General features: G+C 46.5%; 2 protein-coding genes across 7 annotated transcripts in view; both read right to left on the reverse strand.

Moving 5' to 3' along the window:
- PLEKHD1 (pleckstrin homology and coiled-coil domain containing D1) overlaps positions 1-14377 on the reverse strand; it is a 664905-nt gene that overhangs the window by 261219 nt on the left and 389309 nt on the right. The gene's annotated exons all lie outside the window — the stretch shown is intronic.
- Positions 1-14377, reverse strand: part of GALNT16 (polypeptide N-acetylgalactosaminyltransferase 16) — a 228764-nt gene that overhangs the window by 29949 nt on the left and 184438 nt on the right. For all 3 annotated transcript variants that reach the window (XM_068253838.1, XM_068253836.1, XM_068253837.1), the window contains exon 10: positions 5751-5877. In XM_068253838.1, coding sequence (XP_068109939.1) covers positions 5751-5877 — 127 coding nt within the window. The remainder of the gene's footprint in view (positions 1-5750; positions 5878-14377) is intronic.

Raw genomic sequence — 14377 nt, forward strand, 5'->3', positions numbered from 1 at the left:
TCGGGTTTTTTTTTGTTGTTGTTGCTGCGGCGGGTGAGGGGAGCAGAGCAGAGAAGAGGGAGAGCTATGCGGACGGTGGGGAAGGAGGGCCATCTCCCCCCTCCTTCCCTCACCTTAGGTGCTCTCCCTCCCTCGCTGTCCCCTCCAATGTCCGGGTGGCTGGCAGCGGCGGGGCGGAACTCACCTCCGTCTCGCTCCAGCGCCGGCCGGAAGTTCGGGTGCGCAGCCGCTGCTCTGGTCTGAACCAGACCAGAGTAGTGGCAGATCCATCCGGCGCTGCGACGAGACGGAGGTAAGTTCCGCCCGCCGCTGCCAGCCACCCGGACATTGGAGGGGAGAGCGAGGAAGGGAGAGCAGCTCTTCCTCTTCTCTGCGCTGCTCCCCTCCTGCTGGGGAGGGGGACACCTGACCTGGCTACCTACTCTGGGCACATATACCCCTGCCTACATATATTGGGCACATATACCCCTAACTACATATACTGGGCATATACCCCTGGCTACCTACTCTAGGCACATATACCCCTGCCTACATATATTGGGCACATATACCCCTAACTACATATACTGGGCATATACCCCTGGCTACCTACTCTGGGCACATATACCCCTGGCTACCTACTCTAGGCACATATACCCCTGCCTACATATATTGGGCACATATACCCCTAACTACATATACTGGGCATATACACCTGGCTACCTACTCTGGGCACATATACCCCTGCCTACATATATTGGGCACATATACCCCTGCCTACATATACTGCGCATATACCCCTGGCTACCTACTCTGGGCACATATACCCCTGGCTACCTACTCTGGGCACGTATACCCCTGACTACATATATTGGGCACATATACCCCTAACTACATATACTGGGCATATACTCCTGGCTACCTACTCTGGGCACATATACCCCTGGCTACCTACTCTGGGCACATATACCCCTGCCTACATATACTGGGCACATATACCCCTAACTACATATACTGGGTACATATACCCCTGGCTACATATACTGGGCACATATACCCCTGGCTACATGTACTGGGCATATATACCCCTGGCTACATATACTGGGCACATATACCCCTGACTATATATACTGGGCACATATTATACCCCTGGCTACATATACTGGGCACATATAACCCTGACTACATATACTGGGCACATATACCCCTGGCTACATATACTGGGCACATATACTGGGCACATATACCCCTGGCTATATATACTGGGCACATATACCCCTGACTATATATACTGGGCACATATACCCCTGGCTACATATACTGGGCACATATACCTCTGGCTACATATACTGGGGACACATACCCCTGCCTACATATACTGGGCACATATACCCCTGGCTACCTGTTCTGTGGACATCTCTACCCCTGGCTACCTGTTCTGGGGACATCTATACTGCTGGCCACCTATTCTGGGGACACCTATAGACCTGGGGCTACCTATTTTTGGGGAAGCACTGCTGTCAGATTGAGTGTATTTTGGGTAACTGCTGCCAGGTGAGAGGTGTCTACCATATTAAGGGGGCATTCTGCCTATTTATGTGAAATGCTGTCTATTTATGTGCCTCATGACTGCTGAATTTGTCTTGTTGGGGGCCTCATGGTTACTGAATTTGTCTTGTTGGGGGCCTCATGATTTGTTGGGGGCCTCAAGATCGCTGAATTTGTCTTGTTAGGGGTCTCATGATTGCTGAATTTGTCTTGTTAGGGGTCTCATGATTGCTGAATTTGTCTTGTTAGGGGCCTCATGATTGCTGAATTTGTCTTGTTGGGGGCCTCAGGATTGCTAAATTTGTCTTGTTGGGGGCCTCATGATTGCTGAGTTGGTCATGTTGGGGGCCTCATGTTTGCTCATGATTGCGGAATTTGTCTTGATGGGGGGGCTCATGATTGCTGAATTTGTCTTGGAACATGCTGGAAGGTACATACTGAGGGAGGGTGGGTGAGCGTGAGCCTGCTAACCTCCATGTACATTTGAAGGGGCGTGACCAAATGTGGAGCACCCATAACCACACCCACATTTGGTCACGACCCTTCACCTTAGGGGGCGCATTAATAGTCTTTGTCCCCGGGCGCTGAAAACCCTAGCTACGCCTCTGCGCAGGAGTGCAGCCATAGGCGCCTATGATAAAAGCCGCATTTAGCGGAATAAGAAGGAAATTTGGGGGCATGGCGGTGGCTGCCCAATTTTGCCTTTTTTGTCGCAAATCACGGAGCGCCCGCTATGCAATGCCACAATGTAGTTATCTGCAAGCCATTTTTTTCTGAAAGCCCTTTCTGCAAAAAATGGCCCCTCTTGCAGCGAATTGGGTGTCTCCGGGCGCCCAAATTTACCTTCATAGCTGCATATCATGGCTATGCGGAAGGGGGGTAGCTTAAAGAGACTCAGAGATGAGTCTCACTACAGGTTTTTTTTACTTACCTGGGGCTTCCTCCAGCCCCATAAGCATGGATGTGTCCTTCGCTGTCCTCCTACGATGTCCCGTTCAGCCTCGGTGAGCCCCGGTAAGCGGCTCAGTGACGTCAGCGGCGGACCTTCTGTGCATGCGTGGACCAAGCGCAGAAGGCCCCGGCTGATGTCACTCAGACTGAGTCGCTTACCGGGGGTTGACTGTGGGAGAAGGGCAGCGCTAAGGAGGACAGCGAGGGACACATCCATGCTTATGGGGCTGGAGGAAGCCCCGGGTAAGTAAAAAACTGCAGCGAGACTCATCTCTGAGTCTCTTTAAGGAGAGGGATTAAGGGTCAGGTTTAGGTACCATCAGGAGGGGGGGGGGGGTCTTAGGGTTAGGTACCACCAGAGGAGTGAGGGGTTTAAGGGTTAGGCACCATCGGGGGGGGAGGGGGGAGTCTTAGGGTTAGGCATCAGTGGAGGGAGTGTCCTGTGTGAGAGTAGGGTCAGGTTTAGCCATATTAAAATATTGGTAAATATTATAGATACTCTACTATGAAAATTTCAGTAGTAGAATATTTCTAACTTTGGCGAGATTCTACAAGCGGCAAACCCTGCATCCTTTTTTTCAGGCACCTTTTTTTCATGTATTTGTGATACATAACAACCACCGTGTAACCCCTTCATTGTTTGCCGTATCAAAAAAAGAAAAAGTAGTACAAGCATTCTGTGAATGGCCTGTCTGCTGTTATCCGCTTCTATCTTTTCCCAAACCAGCAGTGCTCTCAGCTGTCATTGTCACACGCATTACAATATCCTGTTGTTACAATGACAGTTATTACCATCTTCAGTTATCAGACATGACAAGTGGCTAGTTCTCTACGGATAAATGTCCTATTTACCTGCCTTGAGGGAAATTTAGTTTGATTTTGCCAATCATCTGTAAGTTACATTTAGAAACATCCGCAGGGTAGTTTGATTCATTTTGACCTTTAGTTCTTAGAATATTTACATATTTACAGGGGATATTTTTTTACTATATTAGCATGACAAAAACAAGACAGGTGATATGACAGCAACAAGCTGTAGCCAGTGTTTTCCAAACCTGACATAAGTTTATCCTTTGCCGGTACAGTACTCAAATTCACAAAGGGGAAGTCAGTGGCCGTGACGTACCTAGGGAATTTGACACCCAGTGCTGATTATTTACTCACCCTCCCCCCCCCCCCCCCCCCAAACAACCAAATTGTTTTGATGGGAGGGTTGACAGGTTGGGGCGCCGAGCAAATTTTGGCGGAAAAGGAGTCATCAGGATGTGGACGGAGCTAGCCATTATTAAAGTGTACCAGAACTGAGGCAAAAAAAAAAAAAAGTTTTATACATACAGGTACCTGTGGCTTCCCCCAGCCCCATGGGCTCCCACGCCGCCATCCTCAACCTTCTCCGTCTTCTGTACCAGGTCCCGGTACTTCCTCCAGTTGTGGCCAGTCTGACGCAAGTGAAGTGTGCTATTTACGTATCTCTCCAGAAGCTGCCGGAGAGATATGTAGAGGGCGCACTTCTCCTGCGCAGACTGGAGGAAGTAATAGGACCCGGTATAGAAGATGGAGAATACTGTGGACAGCCCCATGCGCTCGGATTGCTCCCACGCCGCCGTCCTCAGTCTTCTCAGTCTTCTGTACCAGGTCCCGTTACTTCCTCCAGTTGCGGCCAGTCTGACGCAAGAGAAGTGCGCTATTTACATGTCTCTCCAGCAGCTGCTGGAGAGATACATAGAGGGCGCACTTCTCTTGCACAGACTGGCTACGACTGGAAGAAGTAATAGGACCCAGTACAGAAGATGGAGAAGACTGAGGACGGGTGTGGGAGCGATCCAAGCACATGGGGCTGGGGAAGCCCCAGGTATGTATAAAACTTTTTTTTTTTGCCTCAGCTCTGGTTTCCTTTAAACTCTGTACTCTATACAGTGCTGCAGAAGATGTCAGTGCTATATAAATACACAATAACAATATGGTAGGACATTAGACTATGACATGTTTAGATTGTGAGCTCCTCCGAGGACAGTCAGAAAACGGGACATATGAAAGAGGGGGATGCATAGGAGTAGGGGGGATAAAGAGGTAGAGGCACAAGACAAGGAGTTTGGTGGGAAAGGAGAAATGTCAGAAAGACCTCTCACCAGGACTGCAGACATCACGAGTGCGGTTTGGCAGGGACATGCTGTTAAAAGAAGCCACTAAAATCTGAAAAGAGGAAAGGGTCATGGGGAAGACAATAGAGTGGGAGGGGGAGCTGGAAAAAGAGATAAGCTTACCTGTAATCAAGCTAATCTAACTTGCCTGGAGCTTGCTTCTCTGCTCACTACAAAAGTCGGCTGTCATCACCTGTATCACTGGCTTCTGCAACAGCAAACTGCCCTGCATTATTAATTACTCTGAGCAGGATAAATAATGAATAGTCTAGGGCACTCTGGTATTACAGCAGCCAGTGCACATGGCTACTAATGACAGGCAAGGCAAGCACTAAATACATCCTGCCACCTCTCCCTGCTAATGTCCCAGCTGCAGCACAGCAAACATTCTCTCTACTCACTCTATTGCTCTGCACATTCACTCACTGCAGGCTGTGTGTAGAGAGCAAGGAGACACAAAGCCCACAAGACAGTAAAGGGGAAGGGTGTTACATCTAGTGCAGTAACTAGTACAGTCCCATGCACTGCTATTTTCCCAAATGTTACCCAAACTATGAAAAAAGGTCCCAGGTGGAGGAACACAGTGGCTGAGCACCACAGCGGCACCCCAAACCATGGCTACAGCCGGTGCTGTGAGCACCTGCAGCCTTATGGTAGGTACGCCACGGGTCAGTGGATCATCTATCCATACACTTTAAAGGGAACCCGAGGTGAGAGGAATATGGATATGGAGGCTGCCATATTTATTTCCTTGTAAACAATGCCAGTGTGTACTCAGTAAAGCAGTGCAGAAAATATCAGTGCTATATAATTCATTATATAAAACAATAACAGCAATAATAATGGATAAAACAGGGCCTTCTGCAAAGCTCATCAGTAGGGATGGCAATGCTTAAGAGAACTCATGGAAAAGTATGTGATCAGTTGATAGATTTGTAAGGCTCTGATTTGCTGTGATGAGTTCCTGGTTTAACACATGATCATGACCAGCAAATCAGAATCTTACAAATCTATCAGCTGATCAAACGCTTATCCATGAGTTCTCCTAAACACTGCCATCCCTACCAGGCCTATCAAACAACGTGGACATTCATACAGATACATGATCAGACAGCAGCTGCTACAACATACTTTATGTAGGTTAAAGCGTTTCCATCAGGGAAATCATATGGGTGCCGTTTCCTGAAAACATGGCCAACTCGGCTGCACGGCACAATCTCCAGGCTTCCGCCGCACATCCAGACACGGAAAGAGAGCTCTGGCAAACAGCAAGATAAAGTCATTTATTACAAGTTTTTATTACAAGCAGGTAAGCAAGACAGCATTAAATGATCATGTTGCGTTGCACTTAAAGGAAAATTTGACTTTAACAAAAAAAAAAATGCAATAAATGCCATAAACATAGATGGGTGAGGCTGCCACAAGTCTTTCTATAACTTCATGTTATGAAAAATGATCTTTCCAACTCAATCTACAGCCACCTAAAGATTTCCAAAACAGAGTAATCCATTATTTCCACTACTTTGCAGCCATAGCAACAGTACTCTTGGAACTTTGTTAGTAGTACTATTACCATGAGACTGTCCTTACTGCAGGAGTAGTCCGCTTCCTGGGGGAGAGGCATTGCTAGTCATTTGTAATGCCTTAAAGCGAACCTGAGAAGGAAGAAACAAGTTCTATTTTACGCAGCACAATGTAGCGGGCCAGGAGGAAACCAAGGGATCTGTAAGGCTACGGGGGCTGGAACAAGCCCCAGGTAAGTAAAATAGAACTTTTAGTCTTTCCCTCTGTCTCAGGTACCATTAAAGTAATTTAGGTTAGAAGAATTAAAACATTATTTTTTTTTTTGCACGTAAAAACAAAGTAATCAAGCTTAAAACAAAACATGCATTAATCAACGTAAAAAATGAATATGAAAATCTATAATGCTGGATACACACCATGCGTTTCCGCGTTCGATGCGGCCGTCGATACGCGTCGATTCGATTATTTCCGACATGTCCGATTCAAGCTTCGATGGATCGTTAGGTCGATTTGCCATACTTTACATGGCATTCGACCTAAAAATCATCAAAATTTGTTCGGAAATGTTCGGAAATAATCGAATCGACGCGTATCGACGGCCGCGTGCGACGCGGAAACTCATGGTGTGTATCCAGCATTAGACCGCTCTAAAGTGTCCTTTGAGAGCATAGTCACACCTCAGTGAAGCTGACTGTCATTGCTGGCTGTAGGACAAATGATCAGATTGACTCCTTATTAAGTAATTAGTGAGCAAATAAAGGAGAGAAAGTTCTCTGCTCCACCTGGATACTTTTCTTTGCCTTGTTTACACAGTTTAATATACTTCTAACACTATCTGATAATTTGGATTAGCAAAGGCAAGCTTATCTAGCAGCTAAATGAGATAAAAAGCTTGAGTCTTAAGGTGCGTACACACGCACTACGGCCACCAACGACGGGTCCGTCAGACCCTCCCACTGGGCGGACTTTCAGGCGGATCCTTTCTGACGGATCCGTCGTTGGCGGCCGTAGTGTGTGTGTACGCACCTTTAACCCTTCCAGTACCTTGAAAAACAGTCAGATGGTTTCTACTGTTAAATTTAATCTAGCATTAAACACGCATAAAATTAAGTAGAATACCACTTTAAGGACTTGCTGTGTTGTTATTTAATATAATGAAATATTGCACGATTAAACTTTTTTCTTAGTTTATTTATTTCAAAAAAGCGATGTCAAAGAATCATAGAACAGAAATCCTGCAGTTTGCAGACAATCCAGCACACAAGGAGTCAGTCAGCTGTTTGCTTTTACAATCTAAAATCTGAGTAAACTGTGAGCATTTAATATTCTGCAGGACACGCAACTTCAATCTCTCATTTTGCAGAGTTAATGAAGCCTCATAAAATCTCAGCCACACACAGGAGACAGCTGGCTCACCCATACACTTGCTGCAAATCAAGAGATTTATGGCCAGACTCTGGCAGATAAATAGTTTAAAGAGTGACTCATCCTTGTTTAATGCTGCAATAGATAAATGGGACCATACTGGCAAATATCGACAGATCTTCACTATACAGAAAACTTCTCTATATATTGATTCATGTGTATGGACAGCTTCCAATCGTTGATGCAAATCTTGTCATCCACCACCTGCGCAAGCTAAATAGTCCACATCTGCAGAAATACGTAATGCCCAAGTACCTTTCTGCCAAACCCAAGATTCGATTCACATGGCTTCTCTGCTTATTTCCAAAAGGCTTGCTGACAGCTGGCTTACTTGCTCACAGGAAGTGATGTAATATCAAGGGAAGCAGCGGATGTGACCGCACCAGAGTCCATAGACCTAAGGGGTTCTCCTCTAGCCACTGCGTAAGCTGTGGTCAAGGCCGGATTTATAAGTTAAGCGCCCCTAGGCCAACTTTCATAATATTATTATTTAGTATTTATATAGCGCTAACATCTTCCACAGTGCTGTACAAAGTTTATTGTCTTGTCACTTAACTGTCCCTCAGTGGGGCTCACAAGCTAACCTCTACCATAGACATATGTCTATGTATGTATTGTGTAATGTATGTATTGTAGTCTAGGGCCAATTTAGGGGAAGCCAATTAACTTATCTGTATGTTTTTGCGATGTGGGAGGAAACTGGAGTACCTGGAGGAAACCCACACAGACACGAGGAGTACATACAAACTCCTTGCAGATAGTGTGCTTGCTGGGATTCAAACCGGGGACCCAGCGCTGCAAGGCAAGCATGCTAATGCCACCGTGCTGCCCCGTGTTGCTCCCTATTCGTGAGCAGCAGTGCTATCCCATTCCATGTGCAGCCCCTTTTTCATGTATAAAAACCTTGTACAGCAGCCTCTGTCTTTCACATATAGCTCTCTAGACCAGCAGCATCCCTTTTCCTTTTCTCTTCTTCAATATCCAGCCCCCTGTTCCTGTGTCGACCGCCCCCTTGGGCTGAAGCCACCCAAGGCGAAGGCCTTTGTGGCCTTTCCAAAAATCTGTCCCTAACTGTGGCGGTTATGAAGACTTCTATATATGCTTTGAAAAGTTGTATGGGAGGGATAATTTCCTGACTTTGCCTCCCTTCCATATGGAATAAAATGACAGATATCTTAGTACAGTATGTAACTGTGCAAATACTTTCCTGGTGATGGAGTTAAGAGGCCATCATGACGTTTTCTCTTCTCCAGGGAAAGTCAGCAAAGGACATTCAAACTGAGATGTCAAAAACTCTGGGGAATAGTGATGATCATAATTTGCTAATTACGATTAAGTAAAATTTTGCAATTACGACCATGCGTAATTATAATTTGGACATTCAATTGATTTTGTGTAATCCATTTGTAATTTTGTGTAAATTGTAGTGGTTAATAGCAAAGCCCACATAGATGCTATCATCTCAAAAATTGTTACGAATGGTAAGGGAATTGTAATAGTGGGAAAAAGTCAAAAAATAATTTTTCAACAACACCTTGTAGATTTTGATAAAAATCGACTTTAAAAAGTCAAAGGAAAATGGTTTTTAAACTCAGAAAAATGACAGTTAAAAAAATAAAAACATTTTTCATTGCATTTTTAAATTTATTTATTTTTTGCATTGTTCCAACTATTCTCCTTAAAGAGAGTCTGAAGCGAGAATAAATCTCGCTTCAGACCTTATATATAGCAGGGGCACACGTGCCCCTGCTAAACCGCTGCTATCCCGCGGCTAAACGAGGGTCCCTGTCCCCCCAAATCCCCTCCGTAATGCGGGGAGCGCTTCCTGGTTGGGGCAGGGCTAACCGCCGCAGCCCTGCCCCACGCGCATCTGTCAGCGCGTATCTCCGCCTCTCCCCCGCCCCTCTCAGTCTTCCTTCACGGAGAGGGGCGGGGGAGAGGCGGCGATGCGCCGCTGACAGACGCGACTGGAGGCAGGGCTGCAGCCGTTAGCCCTGCCTCCAGGAGCGACCAAGTCTGCGACCAAGTGTCGCAGTGGGGGGTTTGGGGAGTCAAGGAACCCCCGTTTAGCGGCGCGTATGCGGCGGTTTAGCAGGGGTACACATGCCCCTGCTAACTATGAGCTCTGAAGCGAGATTTATTCTCGCTTCAGAGTCTCTTTAAAGGGAACCTAAACTGAGAGGCATATGGATGTTTCCTTTTAAACCATACCATTTGCTTGCCAGTCCTTCTGATCTCTTTGGCTTCAGTAGTGGCTGAATCAGACACCTGAAACTAGCATGCAGCTAATCCAGTCTGACTTCAGTCAGAGCACCTGATCTGCATGCTTGTTGAGGGGCTGTGGCTAAAAGTATTAGATACACAGGATCAGCAGGAGAGTCAGGCAACTGGTATTTTAAAAAGGAAAAATCCATATCCTTCTTAGTTTAGGTTCACTTTAATATATTTATTTAAGTATTTATATAGCGCCAACATATTACGCAGCATTGTACAGAATATGTTGTCTTGTCACTACCTGTCCCTCAGGGGGCTCACAATCCAGTCCCTACCATAGTCATATGTCTATGTATGTATCGTGTAGTGCATGTATCATAGTCTAGGGCCAATTATAGGGGGAAGCAAATTAACTTATCTGTATTTTTTTTTTGGGGGGGGGGACGGAGTGCCCAGAGGAAACCCACGCAGACACGGGGAGAACATAGAAACTCCTTGGAGATGTTGATCTGGCTGGAATTCAAACCAGGAATACAGCGCTGCAAGGCAAGAGCGCTAAACACTACACCACCATGCTGCCTAATATACTTAGTAATTTTGGTGAAGATAGCATATATGGGGGCTTTGCTATTAAGTTATTAATATAAATTATGGTTTCTGATTACATTTACAAACAAAATTAATTACGATTTTTCCCAAATTTTGCAGTACGATTTTGCATTGTAATTACGATGCAAAATTACAAGTATGCAACATTTGTGCTCATCAGCAGTGGTGCTCAGCAGAGCTCGAATATTCGAGTAGCTCGAATATTCGAGCTCTTTTTCAGCTATTCGAGCTCGGTATTCGAGCTCCGAATAGCTGGAGCTATTCGAATGGGCTATCCGAGTACACTCGAATAGCCCATTCACTATTCGAGCTATTCGAGCAACCCGGCGCTATTCGAGCTCGGTACCGAGCTCGAATAGCGTCATAGCCCAGATTGATGTCCTTAGAGCCAATCAGAGGGCTCCCAGGCCCTCTGACGGCAGCCAATCACAGAGGGGGACCCTGGCCAGCCCCTACCCTATAAATAGCGGCCGCCATGTTCCGTTTCTCCATGCTTGCCTGAGACTTGTACAGAGAGAGAGTTGCTCCTTTGTGCTTTGGCTTAGCAAGTGCTCTATTGTGATCATTTACCTAGCGTTTTTGCTCACCTACACCTGCCATATACACCTATATTGTTGTTAGTTAGATAGACATTGTATTTTAGTTAGTAGCTTGTGTGTTACATTAGAGACAGGCAGCTGCTGCAAGCTTACAGGTTTAGGCCTCAGGGGGGCCTTGCCTCTGTGGGCAGCTGTCCTCTGTTTATTTCTCTCATCTATACCAGTATTTCTGCTGTCCTTTACTAATAGTATTGTAGTTATACTGTACTAGGAGTAGGACACTCACTGACTGTCACTGTTTATAGGCTACTAGCTAGCTCCTGCGTGTGTGCACTCACTCACTGTCTGTGTGTACACACACTCTATTTCCTTCTGATTACTGATAGATTATTGTTAGTTAGTTGTACTTACTTACTACTTACTCTTACTGTACCCGTAGGGACACTCACTGTCACTGTTCATATAGGCTACTAGCTCCTGCGTCTGCGCACTGCACTCACTGTCTGAGTGTACACACACAACACACACTCTATTTCCTTCTGATCGCTGATTGATTATCGTAATTAGTTAGTTCTACTTACTGTTACTACTTACTCTTACTGTACTAGGAGTCTAGGACACTCAGTCACTGTCCATAGGCTACTAGCTCCTGCGTGCGTGCACTCACTGTCTGAGTGTACACACACCCACACTCCATTTCCTTCTGATCGCTGATTGATTATTGTAATTAGTTAGTTCTACTTACTGTTACTACTTACTCTTACTGTACTAGGAGTCTAGGACACTCAGTCACTGTGTTCATAGGCTACTAGCTCCTGCGTGCGTGCACTCACTGTCTGAGTGTACACACACCCACACTCCATTTCCTTCTGATCGCTGATTGATTATTGTAATTAGTTAGTTCTACTTACTGTTACTACTTACTCTTACTGTACTAGGAGTCTAGGACACTCAGTCACTGTGTTCATAGGCTACTAGCTCCTGCGTGCGTGCACTCACTGTCTGAGTGTACACACACCCACACTCCATTTCCTTCTGATCGCTGATTGATTATTGTAATTAGTTAGTTCTACTTACTGTTACTACTTACTCTTACTGTACTAGGAGTCTAGGACACTCAGTCACTGTGTTCATAGGCTACTAGCTCCTGCGTGCGTGCACTCACTGTCTGAGTGTACACACACCCACACTCCATCTCCTTCTGATCGCTGATTGATTATTGTAATTAGTTAGTTCTACTTACTGTTACTACTTACTCTTACTGTACTAGGAGTCTAGGACACTCAGTCACTGTGTTCATAGGCTACTAGCTCCTGCGTGCGTGCACTCACTGTCTGAGTGTACACACACCCACACTCCATTTCCTTCTGATCGCTGATTGATTATTGTAATTAGTTAGTTCTACTTACTGTTACTACTTACTCTTACTGTACTAGGAGTCTAGGACACTCAGTCACTGTGTTCATAGGCTACTAGCTCCTGCGTGCGTGCACTCACTGTCTGAGTGTACACACACCCACACTCCATTTCCTTCTGATCGCTGATTGATTATTGTAATTAGTTAGTTCTACTTACTGTTACTACTTACTCTTACTGTACTAGGAGTCTAGGACACTCAGTCACTGTGTTCATAGGCTACTAGCTCCTGCGTGCGTGCACTCACTGTCTGAGTGTACACACACCCACACTCCATTTCCTTCTGATCGCTGATTGATTATTGTAATTAGTTAGTTCTACTTACTGTTACTACTTACTCTTACTGTACTAGGAGTCTAGGACACTCAGTCACTGTGTTCATAGGCTACTAGCTCCTGCGTGCGTGCACTCACTGTCTGAGTGTACACACACCCACACTCCATTTCCTTCTGATCGCTGATTGATTATTGTAATTAGTTAGTTCTACTTACTGTTACTACTTACTCTTACTGTACTAGGAGTCTAGGACACTCAGTCACTGTGTTCATAGGCTACTAGCTCCTGCGTGCGTGCACTCACTGTCTGAGTGTACACACACCCACACTCCATTTCCTTCTGATCGCTGATTGATTATTGTAATTAGTTAGTTCTACTTACTGTTACTACTTACTCTTACTGTACTAGGAGTCTAGGACACTCAGTCACTGTGTTCATAGGCTACTAGCTCCTGCGTGCGTGCACTCACTGTCTGAGTGTACACACACAACACACACTCTATTTCCTTCTGATCGCTGATTGATTATCGTAATTAGTTAGTTCTACTTACTGTTACTACTTACTCTTACTGTACTAGGAGTCTAGGACACTCAGTCACTGTCCATAGGCTACTAGCTCCTGCGTGCGTGCACTCACTGTCTGAGTGTACACACACTAAATTTACTTGTGATTACTACTGATTATTGTAACTGCTAGTTGTACTTCCTGACTGTTACTACTTACTTACTGTACTAGGGGACACTCACTCAGTCACCTCACCAACCAACCCACTCCATTAAAGTACCCCACTTTTCACCCGCCCTTTTACAAAACTTTTGTCTATACGCCCAAAACATTTAAGATGTCTGGAAGTGGCAGCCAGCGCGGTTTGGGCAAGGGGAAGGGCAGCAAGGGAATCAGGAGGAGAGGGAGCAGCATTGTGGCAAGCCGCGGCCGCGGGCGCGCCACCATGCACAGTTCCGCAGCAGCAGCGTCAGTGGCTAACATTCCTCCCATAGCCACTGGCCGTGGACGCCTTGGGCGCCGCCCAGCAGGAGCATCTGCAACTCACGCTGCAGAGACACAGCAGCAGCAGCGTGTAGCACCTGCTCCCATTTTCCTCCAGCCGGGTCGGAAACGTCCCATTGAGGAAAAGGATGCAGACACTGTGGTGCAACTCATGACGGAGGATGAGCAGCCTGCCATCAGCTCTGCATCCGAGGCCTCCACCCTCACCACCACCACCACCACCACCACCACCCCTGTTCGCAGCAGCCGCCCAGCAGGGTCTGGGGAGGAGGCCAGTTCACCGTCACTCGCCGACCTGTCATTCAGCAGTCTTTTGACCCCAGGCATCATGAGTAAATTGTCTGCTGTTGTTGGCGATTTTGAGGAGGAGATGCTGATGGGCACTTTGGGGGATGAGGGATTGGACAGCAAGACTGTGGCGACAGTCAAGCAGCCCATCCATGCATCAGGAGAGGAGTTTGGGGGGTCCTCATCCCAGCAGGACATGTTTCAGGAGGGGGAGGATGATGATGACCCGGTGACAGACAGAGACTGGGTGCCACCACCTCCAGGGGATGTCGTCCTCAGCAGCTCTGAGGAGGAGGAGGAGGATGCGCTTGTGGGCCTTGCAAGGAGGCGCATCATTGCAAGCATTGGCAGCGTCCCACAGCCTGCTGGTGTCTCAGGCTCAGCAGCAGCAGCAGCAGCATCAGCCAGTACCACCACCAGCCGCACCCAAGCCCCCCCCCCCAACCACCACAGGGAGAC

The sequence above is a fragment of the Hyperolius riggenbachi genome, chromosome 9, assembly GCF_040937935.1.
Source record: "Hyperolius riggenbachi isolate aHypRig1 chromosome 9, aHypRig1.pri, whole genome shotgun sequence".
Classification (NCBI taxonomy): domain Eukaryota; kingdom Metazoa; phylum Chordata; class Amphibia; order Anura; family Hyperoliidae; genus Hyperolius; species Hyperolius riggenbachi.